Source organism: Drosophila melanogaster, chromosome X (genome assembly GCF_000001215.4).
Source record: "Drosophila melanogaster chromosome X".
In the NCBI taxonomy this organism is placed as follows: domain Eukaryota; kingdom Metazoa; phylum Arthropoda; class Insecta; order Diptera; family Drosophilidae; genus Drosophila; species Drosophila melanogaster.
The window spans coordinates 6,561,568-6,577,718 of record NC_004354.4 but is presented as its reverse complement, the minus strand read 5'-3'; the positions used below and the strand labels follow the sequence as shown (position 1 = coordinate 6,577,718).

General features: G+C 41.1%; 1 protein-coding gene across 20 annotated transcripts in view, besides 1 other annotated feature; it reads right to left on the bottom strand.

Annotated features, from left to right (window-relative positions):
- Positions 1–16,151, bottom strand: part of CG34417 (uncharacterized protein) — a 48,403-nt gene that overhangs the window by 11,455 nt on the left and 20,797 nt on the right. For 16 of the 20 annotated variants that reach the window (NM_001272354.1, NM_001169209.3, NM_001272353.1 and 13 more), the window contains 4 exons: positions 15,560–16,093; positions 15,355–15,494; positions 762–929; positions 607–682 (listed from right to left, as the gene is read on the bottom strand). In NM_001272354.1, the coding sequence (NP_001259283.1) occupies positions 607–682; positions 762–929; positions 15,355–15,494; positions 15,560–16,093 (918 nt within the window). Of the gene's footprint in view, positions 1–330; positions 431–606; positions 683–761; positions 930–1,149; positions 1,276–5,450; positions 5,797–15,354; positions 15,495–15,559; positions 16,094–16,151 lie in introns of those variants that run through there. The other 4 variants (NM_001169208.3, NM_001272350.1, NM_001272349.1 and 1 more) reach the window with 4 other exon arrangements.
- Positions 6,421–14,846: a mobile genetic element.

Below are 16,151 nucleotides of genomic sequence, written 5' to 3'. Positions count from 1 at the left end.
CAACTGTTTTAGGATACTATACTCCATTCACCATTCGTCCGTATTCAATTTTCCAAGCATCGATAAAAATCGATCAAATAAACGATTACAGAATTGGTGTATCGGTGACTTGTTTTTGACGTACAATGGATCGATTCCAATTTTATGTGGGTCTTCGACGTGAGACTTTCACTGAACGACGACAACATTGAACGATAGATAGTACAACAAAGTAACGATAGCACTTTAACGATAACGATGTGTGCAACGCGACGAGGAAACGATAAATGTTCATCGACTGGGGAGGAGCAATGGACATGGCCAACATCATAACGCTGGGTGTTTCAATACCTGAAGACTAATGATAACCGAGGAATATTCGGATAAACGGCTTAACTTTGATCCTACCGACTTCAAATTTTCCTGCCTAGCTAGTTGCTGTGCGCATTATCTATAAGATACAGATACAGAACACAATATATAGAGACGGGTCTGCCTCGATATCACTGCGTTTCCATGTGGAGATCTTGGTCGTCTCCGCTGTTGATGAGTTGTTGAGCTAATCCGCTGGCTTTTTATTTCGGTTGGGTAACTTTAAGGAGTTGTGGAAATTATAGAGGCACTCACCTTCGCGTTCCGCCATAAGTTCGCGTAGACGTGCACGGATCTTGCGACGCTCCTCGTAGGTGGACGCCTGTTCCAGCTGCAAGCGTTCGAGGATAAATTTTCGTTGATCGTTGGATAACTGATTTCGGGAAATATTTCGGTGTACTACTACTTACCAATTGCTTGAGCACTTGCTCGTCCCAAATCTCCTCAATGTCACAAGTTGTACGTGTAACTGGTGCTGAGGAGCTGCTGACCTTGTTGGTGGTGTTGCTGGTGTTATTGGTGGTGCTGGTGCTATTGCCGGACTTGCTGTAGGTGTTGGTTATCCGCGTGGTCTTCACCTAAAAGCGAAAGCAGAAGATTTGGTCGAGTTTAGCAAGCGTTCAATTCTTTTCCCGTTTCTTGTTGTTTTTCTTTTTGTTTATCAACCGGAAAATTTCATTTGATTTTTGTGTGTGGGTGAGAAACAAACGCCAGCTGTTTGGACCTGGCTAAATAAAGCACGATGAGCACATTCGCCGGCCACAGAATCCACGCCAGCCAGCGCAATTATTCACTTGCCAAGAGTTGCCAACAGAATTTGGTGTTGGTGGCATCTCCGTCGATCGATGGCCGTGATAAGGCAGAAAACCACAAGATCAATTTGTCAGTACAATGTGTCCTTAGCCGTGATTTCGAGTGCATTTGCTTGCCGCCATACCCCCGGCAGCTTCCGCCAGCAGTTGATCAATGTCATTGCATACCTGTCGTATGCGTAATATGCCCAAGTATATAATATACAAAGTGCGCATACGACACGTTGACCAAAGGTAAAGCAACAACAAAGGGGAAATTTAGCTTCTTTGTTTTCAAAAAGTACTCAGTTGACGAATAACTTATTGAATTATGAATACTTTTAAATTTATTTGTTTTTTTTTCATTTTATTTTTACTTTAAGAGGTTTGCTCATATATGGAAATGGATTTTCGACTTCTTTATTCTGAAAAGCGCTTAAAATCTCGGCCACAATTAAGCCGTTCCCCTCAAGAGTTCATTGATATTGAACGACATCAAAATAAAAATGTTATCAGCGAATTTATGGCGAAAATTCATTTTAATTGCCCCCAAAAAGAAAATCTGGCAATATAAATTTCTCTTTGTGCTGACGAACAGCACACATCAGATAAATCAGCTAAAAGCGTTTATAGACCCCTGAAATTGATGGCAAATATTGATGCACACACATATGTACATATGTGTAGTAAATGCCTTTATAGATATATTGAGTGCAATTAAGTATACGCCGCGTTGGCCTGCCTGCAATTTTTAATGATGAAAAAGCACAGCAAAGATGAAAAACAACGCAAATAGCCAAATAATAAAAATTTTGCTCTCTGTTTTCTATACTGGTTTCTCTCACTCTCTGGCTGAATGAAATATGTAGTTGTTTATATCAATTTGACCAAATTTGGTCAGCAGCATGGGAAATTTTCGTTTTCAAAAACTGACTTCCAACATGTTCGAAAAACGCCCCCGCTCTTCCTCTTGCAACACGCGTTGCTATTTATAATTATAAATTATTTAAGCACACACACATTTCTAACGGGCGAGCCGACTATTTTCAGGAAAAGTTCCTCATATTTTCGTCTCCCATATTCATTCCCCCTTCCCACTCCCCTCTTCCCACTGATCCCATGCGCCCAGCTCTTTTGGTTTAAACTTTATATAATATTTGTGTTGTTTTATAAACAAAGTGTACGAGAAGAACAACGACAACAACAACAACAACAATCAAACCAAGAATTAATTGCCAAACATTTTTACAATTCCCGTCTCCCCTCCCCTCCGCGCCTTCGTTGTTGCTTTTCTTGTTGTTGTTGTCAAAATGTGGGCCAAAATCTACAACGCTTTTCATCTAATTTGACTTGGTTTAATTTGAATTTTATTCTTTTCACTCTGCGTTTATTTTTAATAATTCTTCTTTTTGCTATATGTTTTTTTTTGTTGTTTGATTTTTTTTTTGCACTTTCAGGGGGACTGAAAAGGCTTGCCAACTATTTGGCGCAATTCCGCCAAAGCGTAACAAAAATAGAGGGGTAGCAAACCAAGCATGGAAATCAAAATGGAAATTGCAAGAAGAAAACAATTAAAACAGATTGAATGGGCGGGGGAAATGGGGAGTGGGGCAGTGCAGCTGACCAAAGCGATCATTGCCAGTTAGCTGATTTTTCAACTGCACTTGGCCATTGACTGACCATTTTGTTGTGCTGCTGGCCGGCCAACAGTCGTTTTTCTCTCAGCCTTCGGTTTTTCGGCTATGACACTGCCTGAAATGTTGGAAAGGGGCAGGAGACGGCCATTTGATTGATGGCCACCAATTTGTAGCGGCACCCAGACACTGCCGAAAAAATGGAGCACTTAAATATAGAATAATCACCTTTTTCAAAACCATTTCAAAACTACTTTCGATCGTTGGTGCAGCAAAGCAAACCGCTTGGATTTTTCATTTAAATATTAAAATCTAAACAATGAACGTATTTCTTTCAGTGGACTTTCGTGCTTAATAACAATCTGATCAATATTGACCTCCTACCAAAAAAAATGAAAACTTTGCCAATCACACACGACGAAAAGTGTACCCCATTTCCAATGCGAAAGAATAATGATTTTCATTTTGCGTTTCCAAATTGACTTTCTTTCGTTTTCGATTTTTTTTTTCTTCTCTTGGATTTAGTCTTGTTGTTGTTGCTGGCTGTGTTGTTATTTGTATTTTTAGCTCGGGCAAAATGAGAAATTATTTGACATGCAAAATGCGAAGCAAAGACAAAGGCGAAACAGCCAACACGCACACACAGTGATTATGAAACGGCAAAAAGCAGGAAGAAGCAGCCGACAAAAAATGATTGGAACGATGGGAGTCGCAGTTAAGACGGTTTGACAAAGCCCGTTGTGCGGCATACACACCACACCACTCAGCTCAACTGCAGCACAAAAATTGATGCATAATGAACTTTAAACAATACACACACTTATATTATACCTTTTTGGATTGGCAGAATTATGTTTTCTCGAAATTTGGGTGTGTGGGCTTAGTTTCAATGTTTCAGCTGTTTGTTCGTCGTCGGAGCTTATTTTAATATCCCTTGTGTTTTCGAAACCTCGAGAGATATTGGAACAATATTTTTTATTTTCCAAAGTCAGCTATACTCTTATATAAACAGCTTGTCATGTTTGTTATTTCCAACAACGTTTATGTAAGCATCTTACCCGTACTAATAGAACATTTTGAACTTTTTCTCTTTTCTTTTTTTTTTTTGCAAAATTTTCTTGCCTCAACTCAAGCTCACTTCTTGAGTCAGTGTGATAGGGGCATAATGGAAACCGGCTTCCCAACTCGAAGCACTTGCAGCAACAGCCGATGCTTAATCACCGAACGCAGAGCCGCTGAGCTGAATGGGGGCAGTTTGGGGCAGTTGGGGCAGTTGGGGGGATTTGGGGGGACTCGGAAGGCTGAAGCGGCGTTTGAGGATTTGCCGATCTGCATGTTACGCTCAGCTAAGTACAGGGGCAGCACACCTGAAAATGGCAAAAACAGAAACGGCATTTCTCTACGTTCCAGTTCGATCGGCTGGAATCGTGGATCCGTGGAGCTTGCCATGGAGTCTGCCTCGTGGAGTGGACGCTCTGGAGAACCTAGCATTAAGTGGCAAATACATGACAAAGTACCACACTTAGCTATATGTTCATATAGCATTTCGATCAAGCGAAAACTTGGAAATATATGCATAACTTCTTGTAACTCTTTATACTACATTCCCCAAAGATCTTTAAGTTTATACTCCCAGCTTTTTTAATCTGTTTGGGTAAACATAAGCTATTTGCAATTCTAAAAATTCTTTGAAGTTAAATATAATTTCACAAAAATAGGACATTTTCTGCGGCTGTAGTGCTAAAAGTGAAGAATCTGCTTTTTGATCCCAAGAAATTGCATTCGAAGCTGATCAACTGAAACCACTGTGTTGGGATTGGATTTTCAAGGAATACATAGGCAATTCAAGGAGAGATGATATAAATGCCATTTTTCTTTGAATCTGACTTGTGTGTATATCGGATATATCTAGGAGAATTCCTATAGCATCGGCTGTCGGGAATTTATCAGTGAGATTCGGTATTTAGTTCACACAAGTGGAGGAAACGGGAACATTAGATGCCAGAGTCCGTTGCACATGCACCATCCCAATGCCTAATGCTTGCTGCACCAACGCACCCCCGCCCCCCCACCTCCACCTCCTCCTCCACTAGTTCTGGTCCCTCCTACCATATTGTGTTGCCCAAAAATGCTCCAACATAGTCCGAATAGTCCGTATAGTCCGTAAAAATAGTGCCCGTCGTTGGAGCTATTTTTGTCGAAATTTTCCGTACGCTTGACGCTCTCATTCATGCATCCTCCTGCTCTCCGCTCTGTTTTTAAATGTGTATTTATTTATTTATTTGCTCTATAGCTGGGAAGATGAGCGTGTCTGTATCTCGGCAGACTTTTATACATATATATGCACGTATAAATAGATATATGTATCGGTGGATATAGATCTTTCAAAATATATATCTATACATACGAATAGGTGTGTGTGTTTGTGTAAAGATCGGTGGCGGTGTCGTCGCCTTTCAGGTGCATTTTGAGGTGTCGTGACAGGAATGCTTCGTTTTGCCAGCAAATTATGCGCACTAAAAATAATTGACAAAAGCATTTGCCCTCTCCCCCCTCCCGGCCAGCAAACGCCCGCACTTCCCTCACTTTTGCCCCATCATTACCATCACCATAACCATCATAATCATTATCATCATCGTCATCATCTTGCCCCATAAAGTGACATGAAACTTACGCCGTGGTCTGGTCTTTTGTTGCCCCTTTTATTTTGATGTTGCTCGTGATTCTCGGGATGTTGCAGAGTTAAACCAAATATGGACACTCGCGTTCGTTCACCATATAACGATATAACGATAGTATAATAACAGAACTGCACAGTAAAAAAAACTACAAAACTTGTCTTTTGTTATGCGCTTCTATTGCTTATTATAACTCCTCTTTTCTTCTCGTTTCTATATTTCTTGATTTTTTTTTTTTTTTTTTTTGTTAACACAAGTGGTTCGCTTGGCACTCTTTTATTCTTTTTGCTGCTTAGCTTTTTTGCCCGTGGTTCTTCGCACAAGTGATCGATGCCGCCTCTGAGTTTCTACTGACAATTTCGATCTCGATGCCGAGATGCGCTTCTGCCTCTGCAGACGTCGACGTCGCTGCCGCAGCCACTGCTAATGCCCGTTAGTACAGCTACAGCAAAGGCCGCAAACTTAGCACTCCGCTTATTTTAATAAATGTATAATAATTTTTAATTTTAATTTGAATATCGCCTATGTTCACCACTTATATTAAGTTCATACCACCATTTCAACTTTTTTTTTATTATGGTTGTATATCTGCGTAGAAAATAATTCTTTTCTATTGCAGTGACTTTAGGTAACTATTAAGTTAGTGCACTAGAATTTGATTGGTTATTCATCGTTCAGTTTTAATGGCTATTCAGTTGTCCGTCACTGTACTTGTTGCCTTCTGACCAGCCAGGCATTGCGCATCTATCGCATCTCTTCGCACATCGCATCACGCACACGGCACACACATGCCGCAAAGTGCCCCAGTCCCACAAGTGCGAGCGGGACGGGTGAAAGGTGGGGAAAGAGCAACGGTTGTTGCACACCAAATCTCACCAAAGGCGAGAGAGAGCGAACGAGACGGTTGGGGACAGTGAGAGCACGCGCTCAGTTAACGGTTAATCGAGCACGTGCACGTGCTTGCGCGAGTTACCACCCCACCCCCTAAACCCCCACGCCTCTAAACAAATCATCGGACACTCAACCGGGAAGACGGCAACTGGAACACCGCATCCGGCCGAATGCTGACATTCCGGCCGAATGCTGACATTACACAAAAGTCGCACTGCAACATTGTCCCCAGCTAGCCAGCCACATGCCGAGTCGGCATGTTCATTATGCTTACAATTAAGAACCTATGTACTTATGTATAAGACGAAAACGGAGGACTCGAGTAGCCACTCTCTGACAATAAACTTCATACTGATTTTGAACTTCAAGAAAGTCAGTCGTATTCTTTATTGGAAATCTTCACACTACAACTATCTGCTGAAACTTAAAAACCTTCATACATTTACACATCATATCTTCACAAAAGGCTCCACCCTCGATCACGGACTTAACTGGCGCAGCCGGTAGGATGTCCTACCTATTAATAATTACCTACCTGTAAGTAAACATGTAAGAAACGAAACAAACTATATGCAAGATGTCGACTGAAAGTGACTAGGAACAAATTTTTATAAAACAAAATTGAAGTTGTGAAGTACCAAATGAAACTCAAACATATATTCAAACACAGGAAAAAAAAAGAGAGAGGAAAAATGTAAAATAAATAAATATACAAAAAAAAAAGTGCAAGTGTACCGTACTGCCGCGCTGACGTGGAATCTATCGCTGATCATCACGCCATCGGTATGTCCATACTCTGCCGAACGTCATAATTTTTTTAAAAAAGTGCAAGTGTACCGTACTGCCGCACTGACGTGGAATCTATCGCTGATCATCACGCCATCGGTATGTCCATACTCTGCCGAACGTCATAATTTTTATAAAAAAGTGCAAGTGTACCGTACTGCCGCGCTGACGTGGAATCTATCGCTGATCATCACGCCATCGGTATGTCCATACTCTGCCAAACGTCATAATTTTTATAAAAAAAGTGCAAGTGTACCGTACTGCTGCGCTGACGTGGAATCTATCGCTGATCACCACGCCATCGGTATGTCCATACTCTGCCAAACGTCATAAGTTTTTATAAAAAAAAAAGAGTGCAAGTGTACCGTACTGCCGCGCTGACGTGGAATCTATCGCTGATCATCACGTCATCGGCACTTACATACGCTGGCCAACGCATCGCCAAAGCCTCTATATACACTTATATATGTGAGCATACAATATCAACTACAATCCAATACATCCACGTACTGTACCGCCTCGTTGGCATGGAATCAAACGCTGATCACCATGCCACCGTGGTAAACAAACAAAGCACCAAAGCCTCTCTAATACATTGTACACTCAAAACGCACACTGCCATACGTCGGCGAAAAATCAAAACATAAGCAAAAATCATTTCAAACCAAGCGAGGCTCATTCTGCGTACCACAACGACAACGACACTGCATGTGTAGTGGCGCACCCATGTCTGGGTAGCCGAGGTAAGGGGAAAACGCTTGAGTATCGTCAAGTGTTCTTGCCTTTCACTCTTCTACAATGGGTTGCTACGCTCATGTATTGCACATTCAAAATAACCAAAACAAATGTACTAAAGAAGTCGACATATACAGATATATTTTGTTTCCTTTCATTGTGTAATTTTGTATATCAAACAAATACTAATACCAATCACATTGCAGAATATAAAAGGGAAAATATAAAGCCAAAGACAGACACCCATACACTCTAGTAAACAAGAAATTTGTTCATTATTTTTCAATCATACATAATATACTAAGTAACCTCAAATTTAATGTCAAAAAAGTTCGTTTACAACCTTAGGAAAACTACACGTTCAGTTGTTGGAGTTCCACCAAACACTAATAGGCCCCCACATCCCGTTAGACGTCCTGACTCCCTTCTCCCGATTTCGGAAGAACCCAAATCAATATCTTCCCAAACCCCCAATATGGACTCGGGAAACGATTCTGCCCGCCCCACTCCATCCCCTCTGGCGCCCACTGTCAGTGGTATTAGCTCCTTAATTTCAACTACGTTCAAGCCTAAAGATATCATGGCATTTGTTGAGCATTTGCCAACCTTTGATGGTACACCTCGTCTATTGGACAGGTTTATCACTAGCGTAGAAGAAATCCTGATGCTCATCAGGGGAGCTGACCAAACACCGTATGGCCTGCTTACTCTGAGGACCATCAGGAACAAAATCATTGATAGGGCCGACGAAGCCTTGGAACTGGCAAATACCCCCTTGGTTTGGGATGAGATTAAAAGCAATCTCATCCGCCTCTACTCGAGCAAGAAAAGCGAGGCCAACTTGTTAAGCGAGCTTAACACATTTTCGGACAACCTGACCTTGGGCCAACTGTTCTTTGGTATATCAAAGGTGAGAAGCCAACTCTTCTCCATACTCAAAAACAGCGAACACAACAACACTGTTGTAGATGCAAAAAAGGTTGTCTACAACGAGGTTTGTCTCAATGCTTTTATGACTGGTTTGAAGGAACCTCTCAAGACTTTCGTCAGGATAAAGTCCCCTTCTACACTTGAACAGGCGTACGAGCAATGCCAAATAGAGCAGACCTTATATAGGGCACAAAACAAGCGAACCAACAGACCAGAGCAGGGACCCAATGGATCAGACAATAAAACCTACCGAAATAGCTACGACAGCAATTACCGCAGCGGACGTAACGACCGAAATGACCGTAGGGGACCCTACTCTAACTCTAACTCTAACTCTAACTCTGGCCAAAATAGACCATTTAATTCACACAATCGCACACCCCAATCCGGCACCAAGGACAACCGGGCCAATACATCAAACCCCTTTCGAGCACCTTCACATAGTTTGAATAATATAGAGGAGAACCCTCAACCTGATTCGAATTTTCAGCAAACGGCCTCGGGAAACCAACAGGGTACATAAGCCCAGCCACGCACAACCCCTCGCTTCCTTTTATAAAAATCAAACTATCCCAGACAAACCCCCTGAAGTTTTTAATTGACACAGGCTCTACACACTCCTTCATCGACCCAAAATATGTCGACCCTAGGAACTGTGTGACCTTAGATACGCCCATAACACTCAAAACAGCCCTGAACAGTTTTAAAATATATCAAAACGTCTCTATACCATTTCCACCGGAATTCCAAATCACGGGCAAAATGACCCTTCTACCTTTCAAGTTCCACTCTTATTTTGACGGATTGATAGGAATGGACTTATTATCTTACCTAAAAACAGAAATAGATTTACTTAACCTAAATCTAAAAACCCCAAGTACCATTATACCCTTATGGACCCACAGTAACTCAACTTCAAACGTATTTAATATCTCTGGACATACGAAAACTATTTTGCCACTACCAGTGGAAACCAAACAGGGCGACTTCTACATCGATTCAATTACAATCAATGATGACTTAATAATATCAGACGGGATTTATAATGCCCAAAACAATATTGCTAATTTCGTTATCACAAACTATAGCGAGAGGGATCAGTTATTGTACCTCGAGAGCCCGATAAAAGGCATGCCATACTCCACGGCCAACAATGTTGAACTTTTCAGTATCACTTCAGACACCCCACAGCCCCAAAACTCCGCAGCGTCGTTACAAGCCCTTGGCGTCGATCACCTCTCCTCTGAAGAGAAACAAAGCCTACTTTCACTTTGCAAAAGTTATCTAGATATCTTCTACAATGAAGACAAATCATTGACCTTCACCAACAAGATTACACACACGATTAAAACCACGGACGACACCCCCATTCATACAAAATCTTATAGATATCCTTACATTCATAAAGAGGAGGTCAAAAAACAAATAGAGGCAATGTTAAATCAGGACATTATCAAATCCAGTTATTCCCCGTGGAGCGCCCCCGTCTGGGTCGTCCCAAAGAAAATCACTCCTACGGGAGAGCAAAAATGGCGTCTAGTTATCGATTATAGAAAACTCAACGAGAAGACTATATCCGATAGATATCCAATACCTAACATCGCGGATATCTTAGACAGATTGGGCAAAGCCAAATATTTCTCCACACTTGATCTGGCAAGTGGATTCCATCAGATAGAAATGAATCCCGACGACACACCCAAAACTGCATTTACAGTAGAGGGGGGCCACTACGAGTTCATTAGAATGCCGTTTGGCCTCAAAAATGCCCCAGCCACATTCCAAAGGGTGATGGACAATATTTTTGGAGACCTTATCGGAACTATCTGCCTAGTTTACCTAGATGATATAATAATTTTCTCAACCTCCTTACAAGAACACTTCATACACTTGAAAACTATTTTTGGAAGACTCAGATCTGCCAACTTTAAAGTCCAACTCACAAAATCCTACTTCCTCAGGCGGGAGACAGAATTCCTTGGCCACATCGTTTCACAAGAAGGTGTTAGGCCAAATCCCAATAAGATCGAAGCTATAAAAAACTTTCCATGTCCCCACAGTAAAAAGTCAATTAAGTCTTTCCTAGGCTTGTTGGGATATTACAGAAAATTTATCAGAGATTTTGCGAGACTTACCCAACCCATGACACAAAAATTAAGGGGAAACAATAAATCGATCATAATAGATGATGAATTCAAAAAGGCCTTTGAATATTGCAAAACCTTACTGTCTAACGACCCAATCCTCCAATACCCGGACTTTACAAAACCTTTCACACTAACCACGGACGCAAGTAATTTCGCAATAGGAGCTGTCCTATCCCAAGGTCCGGTGCATAGTGATAGGCCCGTATGTTTTGCTAGTAGAACCTTGTCGGCTGCGGAAACAAATTATTCCACAATTGAGAAGGAAATGCTGGCCATTATATGGGCGGTCCAATACTTCAGACCCTACCTCTTTGGCAGGAGATTCACTATAATCACCGATCACAAACCACTAACTTGGTTAATGAATTTCAAACAACCAAATTCTAAAATAGTTAGGTGGAGACTCCAGCTTCAGGAGTACGATTTCGAAGTCGTCTACAAGAAAGGCTCTCAAAATGTAATTGCTGATGCTCTCAGTAGACCAGAGGCCTCTGTCAACCATAACGAAGCCCTATCAATTCCTCAAAATGTTTGCCCCATCTCAGAGAAACCCCTTAATGATTTTAATATTCAGCTCCTGTTCAAAATAACCCCAGATACAAATAACGCCACACTGATCCCGTTTAAACACAAACTTAGGAGGGAATTCTGTAAACCCAATTTTCAGTATGACGACGTAGTTTGCATTCTTAGGCAGTCGTTAAAACCAAACAAGACATGCGCGGTATTTGCCCCCGACCACATTTTTCAAATGGTGGAACAAGCCTACCAAACCTACTTCTCAGCCCACAGTCAATTTAAACTCATTAGATGTTTGATCTTCCTCCCCGAAATTACTGATAGTACGGAGATCGAAAAAATTATAACCGACTATCACTATAATAGTAACCATCGAGGGATCGATGAAACATATTTACACATAAAACGACAACAGTTCTTCCCACATATGAAGGAGAGAATAACTCAGTTAATTCGAAAATGTGAAACATGTTTAAAATTAAAATACGACAGACAACCTCAAAAGATCACTTACCAAATATCCGAACTACCTTCAAAACCGTTGGACATCTTACATATAGACATTTATACTATTAACAAAAATTATAACCTTACTATTATCGATAAATTTTCTAAATTTGCGGCTGCCTACCCTATAACTAATAGGAATTGCATTAACGTAGTTAAAGCCTTAAAACATTTCATTTCCCAATTTGGTATTCCCAAAAAGCTGATCTATGATCAGGGAGCAGAATTCGCTAGCGATATGTTCAATAAGTTCTGCACTCAATTTAACATTGACCTACACGTTACGTCCTTTCAACAATCCTCTAGTAACTCTCCCGTTGAACGGCTTCACTCGACACTAACTGAGATTTACAGAATAATACTTGACGTCAGGAAACAACAGAAACTCAGTAGCGAGCATGACGAGATAATGTCCGAAACCCTAATCACATATAATAACGCTATTCATTCTGCAACTAAACATACCCCCTTTGAACTATTTAACGGACGTACTCATATATTCAACCAAACAATCCAGTTCAATAACGAACACGACTACTTAACGAAATTAAATGAATTTCGCGAGAAGTTGTACCCCCTCATCACGGACAAACTTTCAAATGACGTAGTTAGGAGAACCCTAAAATTAAATGAAACCCGAACAGACCCCGTAGACCTACAACCAGACACTTTAGTCCTTAGGAAGGAAAACAGACGTAATAAGATTACACCCAGGTTTTCGATTCACAAAGTCAAACACGACAAAGGTCATACATTGATAACTGCTAGGAATCAAAAACTACACAAATCAAAAATTCGAAAAACAGTTTTGAAAAAAGACAAAAGCAACAACGTACCCAACACTGATAATAACTGACCCCACTACCTCTTAACTTACCATTTCAGGTTCACCCTTGTGCCAACTCAGGCTATCCATGTCCATTATTTAAATGATAACGCCCCTATAGCCAAGATAGAACTAGGGAAAGCCTTACTAATTGAGAGGTACAAAATAATTAGTCATGTAATCAACCTACAAGACTACAGCAGATGTATGGAACAATTCCATCTGACCATTAATAAATTTAACCCCGATTCCACGTTGACGGACTCCGTCACAATTTTAAAAACCAAATTAACCCAAGCCCAAGTAAAGCTCAAAGCCCTTACACCTTCATATAGAAACAAACGGGGTTTGATTAACGGATTGGGGAGTCTAGTAAAGGTGGTTACCGGCAACATGGATGCCAACGACAATAAAGAAATACATGAAGAACTTGACAATATAAAGAAAAATTCCGAAGTCAGTAACGACAATCTCCAAAAACAAGTAATGTTTAACAACGAAATACTTATCCGGTTCGAAAATATCACGGACCATATAAATAATGAACAAATTTTGATAAGTAAATTCTTTGATACCTCACAAAACAAAATATACAAACACTTAAACTTACAAGATACCCTTCTGGAAGAAATACAATATTTAAATAGGATTAATTATAACATAGAATTATTCATTAACCACCTAAACGACATAACAGAAAGTATGCTATTGGCGAAAATAAATATAATTCCCAAGTTCATCCTAAATGAACAAGAAATGGATAAAATAAAAACAATACTGGAAAAACAAAATATCACAGTCAAAAATGAACAAAGTATATACAATTTCCTACAAATGAATACACTAAATTACGAACAAAAGATTATTTTTAATATCAAAGTCCCAATTTTTAAACAACCTTTTCATACCCTCGCCAGACTAGTTCCATTACCAATAAATAACACATATTTTGTAATAACCCCAAATTACCTAGCTTATAATATTAATAATAAGAAATTTCATATGACCCGTAAATGCCCCAAACTGGATAATACATTCTTGTGCGACGAGAACTTCTACGTTGATACACCACAGAACAACACATGCCTGGAACACCTTTTGAACGGAGAAAACAGTTCCTGCGATGTACGGGAAACCGGCCCCATCACCGACGTGTTCGAGGCAGAGAGAGGTTACATCTTCGCATTCAACGTGAACAAACTGAAGGTATCCCTAACAAACGGCTCCGAGCTCTCAATAATGGGGTCAGCCATCATCAGATACATTAACGAAACAATACAGATTAACGGTATCGATTACGACGGCACGGTTGACACGTTCCCTGAACAGACGGATTTTGATCTTCCCCCCATGCGAAAAGTAACTAGGAATACCACTATTACGGTACTAAGCCTAGAAAAACTGCACCTCGAAGCCACCCAAACAATGGATAAAATCCTGGCCGTCCATCACAATACTATACAGCACACCTGGACACTCTACACTCTGCTCGGATTGGTAACGTTCCTAGCAGTCATCTTATGGCTGCACCGACGAACGAAACACATCGTCCACATCCACGAGGATCATCACGTACCAATCTACGCGTCATCCATACCTTCGCTATGGCCGTCACTTCGAACTGGGGGGGGAGGAGTTACCACCCCACCCCCTAAACCCCCACGCCTCTAAACAAATCATCGGACACTCAACCGGGAAGACGGCAACTGGAACACCGCATCCGGCCGAATGCTGACATTCCGGCCGAATGCTGACATTACACAAAAGTCGCACTGCAACATTGTCCCCAGCTAGCCAGCCACATGCCGAGTCGGCATGTTCATTATGCTTACAATTAAGAACCTATGTACTTATGTATAAGACGAAAACGGAGGACTCGAGTAGCCACTCTCTGACAATAAACTTCATACTGATTTTGAACTTCAAGAAAGTCAGTCGTATTCTTTATTGGAAATCTTCACACTACAACTATCTGCTGAAACTTAAAAACCTTCATACATTTACACATCATATCTTCACAAAAGGCTCCACCCTCGATCACGGACTTAACTCGCGCATCATTGAGGTTAGGTTATGCTTGCATGGCACTTGCAACAACAAATAGCGCCTTAAAACGTGCAACAAGTGCTGGGAAAACTGTAGTAAAATGAGGCTTATTTCGCCACTGTGAAAATTAAGACGGAATACTACAGTACCCTACAAAGTTATAGGCATCTTTAGTATTGGTTATTAGCGTTTATCTATATGAATAATTGTCTAAATATGGAATGTAATATCTCGTTGAGCTCGAAATTTAATTCCCAATCGATTGGCATTCCAATAAAAAAATATTTAAAAAAAATTTTTTTTTTCAATATTTGATGATGTTACCCCTTATAAAAAAATTAAAATTGACCTAAAAATTTTTTTTTTCTAAATCCCCCAAAAAGTGATTGGGATTTTTTCTACTGATAATTAGCTATTCAAAACAGTTACTCATTTGTCTGTATGGACGATATTAGTGAAGTTATGCCTAAAAACCCCTTGATTTTGTTGAAAAATCTGCTTTTCTCTACTTACGCCTTGACTATTTAGACGCTGACCCGTGGCGGTGGGTGGCAACATGCTCTCCACGCCCTGCATAATGACACTGGCTCCCAGGAATTTGTTGAGCAGAGCACGGGCCTCGCGATCCTCGCTAGAATCTCCGGGCTCCTCGACTGGAAAATGCAAAGCCACGATGAGTCTTTTTAAAAAAAGTGAGGCGAGTGTATTGAGTACTCACCATTATCCGCATTTCGCATGCGCTCGAGGACATCGTCCACACTGGTCACCTGTCGCTGATCGGCACTGCTGTTAAGGAATGAACGAGTGTTGCTGGATCGAGTGGTGCTCATGGTGTGACTCTGATTCTGACGCATCTGTGGTGCCTCGATCACGCTGCAAACGTCATTGGATTCGCTATCATCCTCGGTCTCATCCTCATGCCTCACCAGCGATTGGGCGATTGAAGAGTGGGTCGAATGTGTGGATGAGGAGGATTCCTTGCGAATGAACTTCTCGCTAAGCTCCTTCACCGATCCCCGGCGTACATAACGAGCATCCTCGGGCAGCGATTGCTGTGACTCCACCTTCTTGAACTCACGCACCACGCGGGCATCCAATAGCGGCGGTGAGCTATCATCCTCATCCTGAAGCTGCTGTTTTATGGCGGCCAGTTCGTCCGCATTGCTTGAGTAGATGAGTTCCTTGCGCTCGTGACGAGGTGGCGACTTATTATCTGAGTAGAACTGCTCCTCGATCACATAACCTGTGACTTCTGGATGGAGAGATCGGAGTGGATATTGAGCAACATTGCGTATGGTTTAGGTAACACT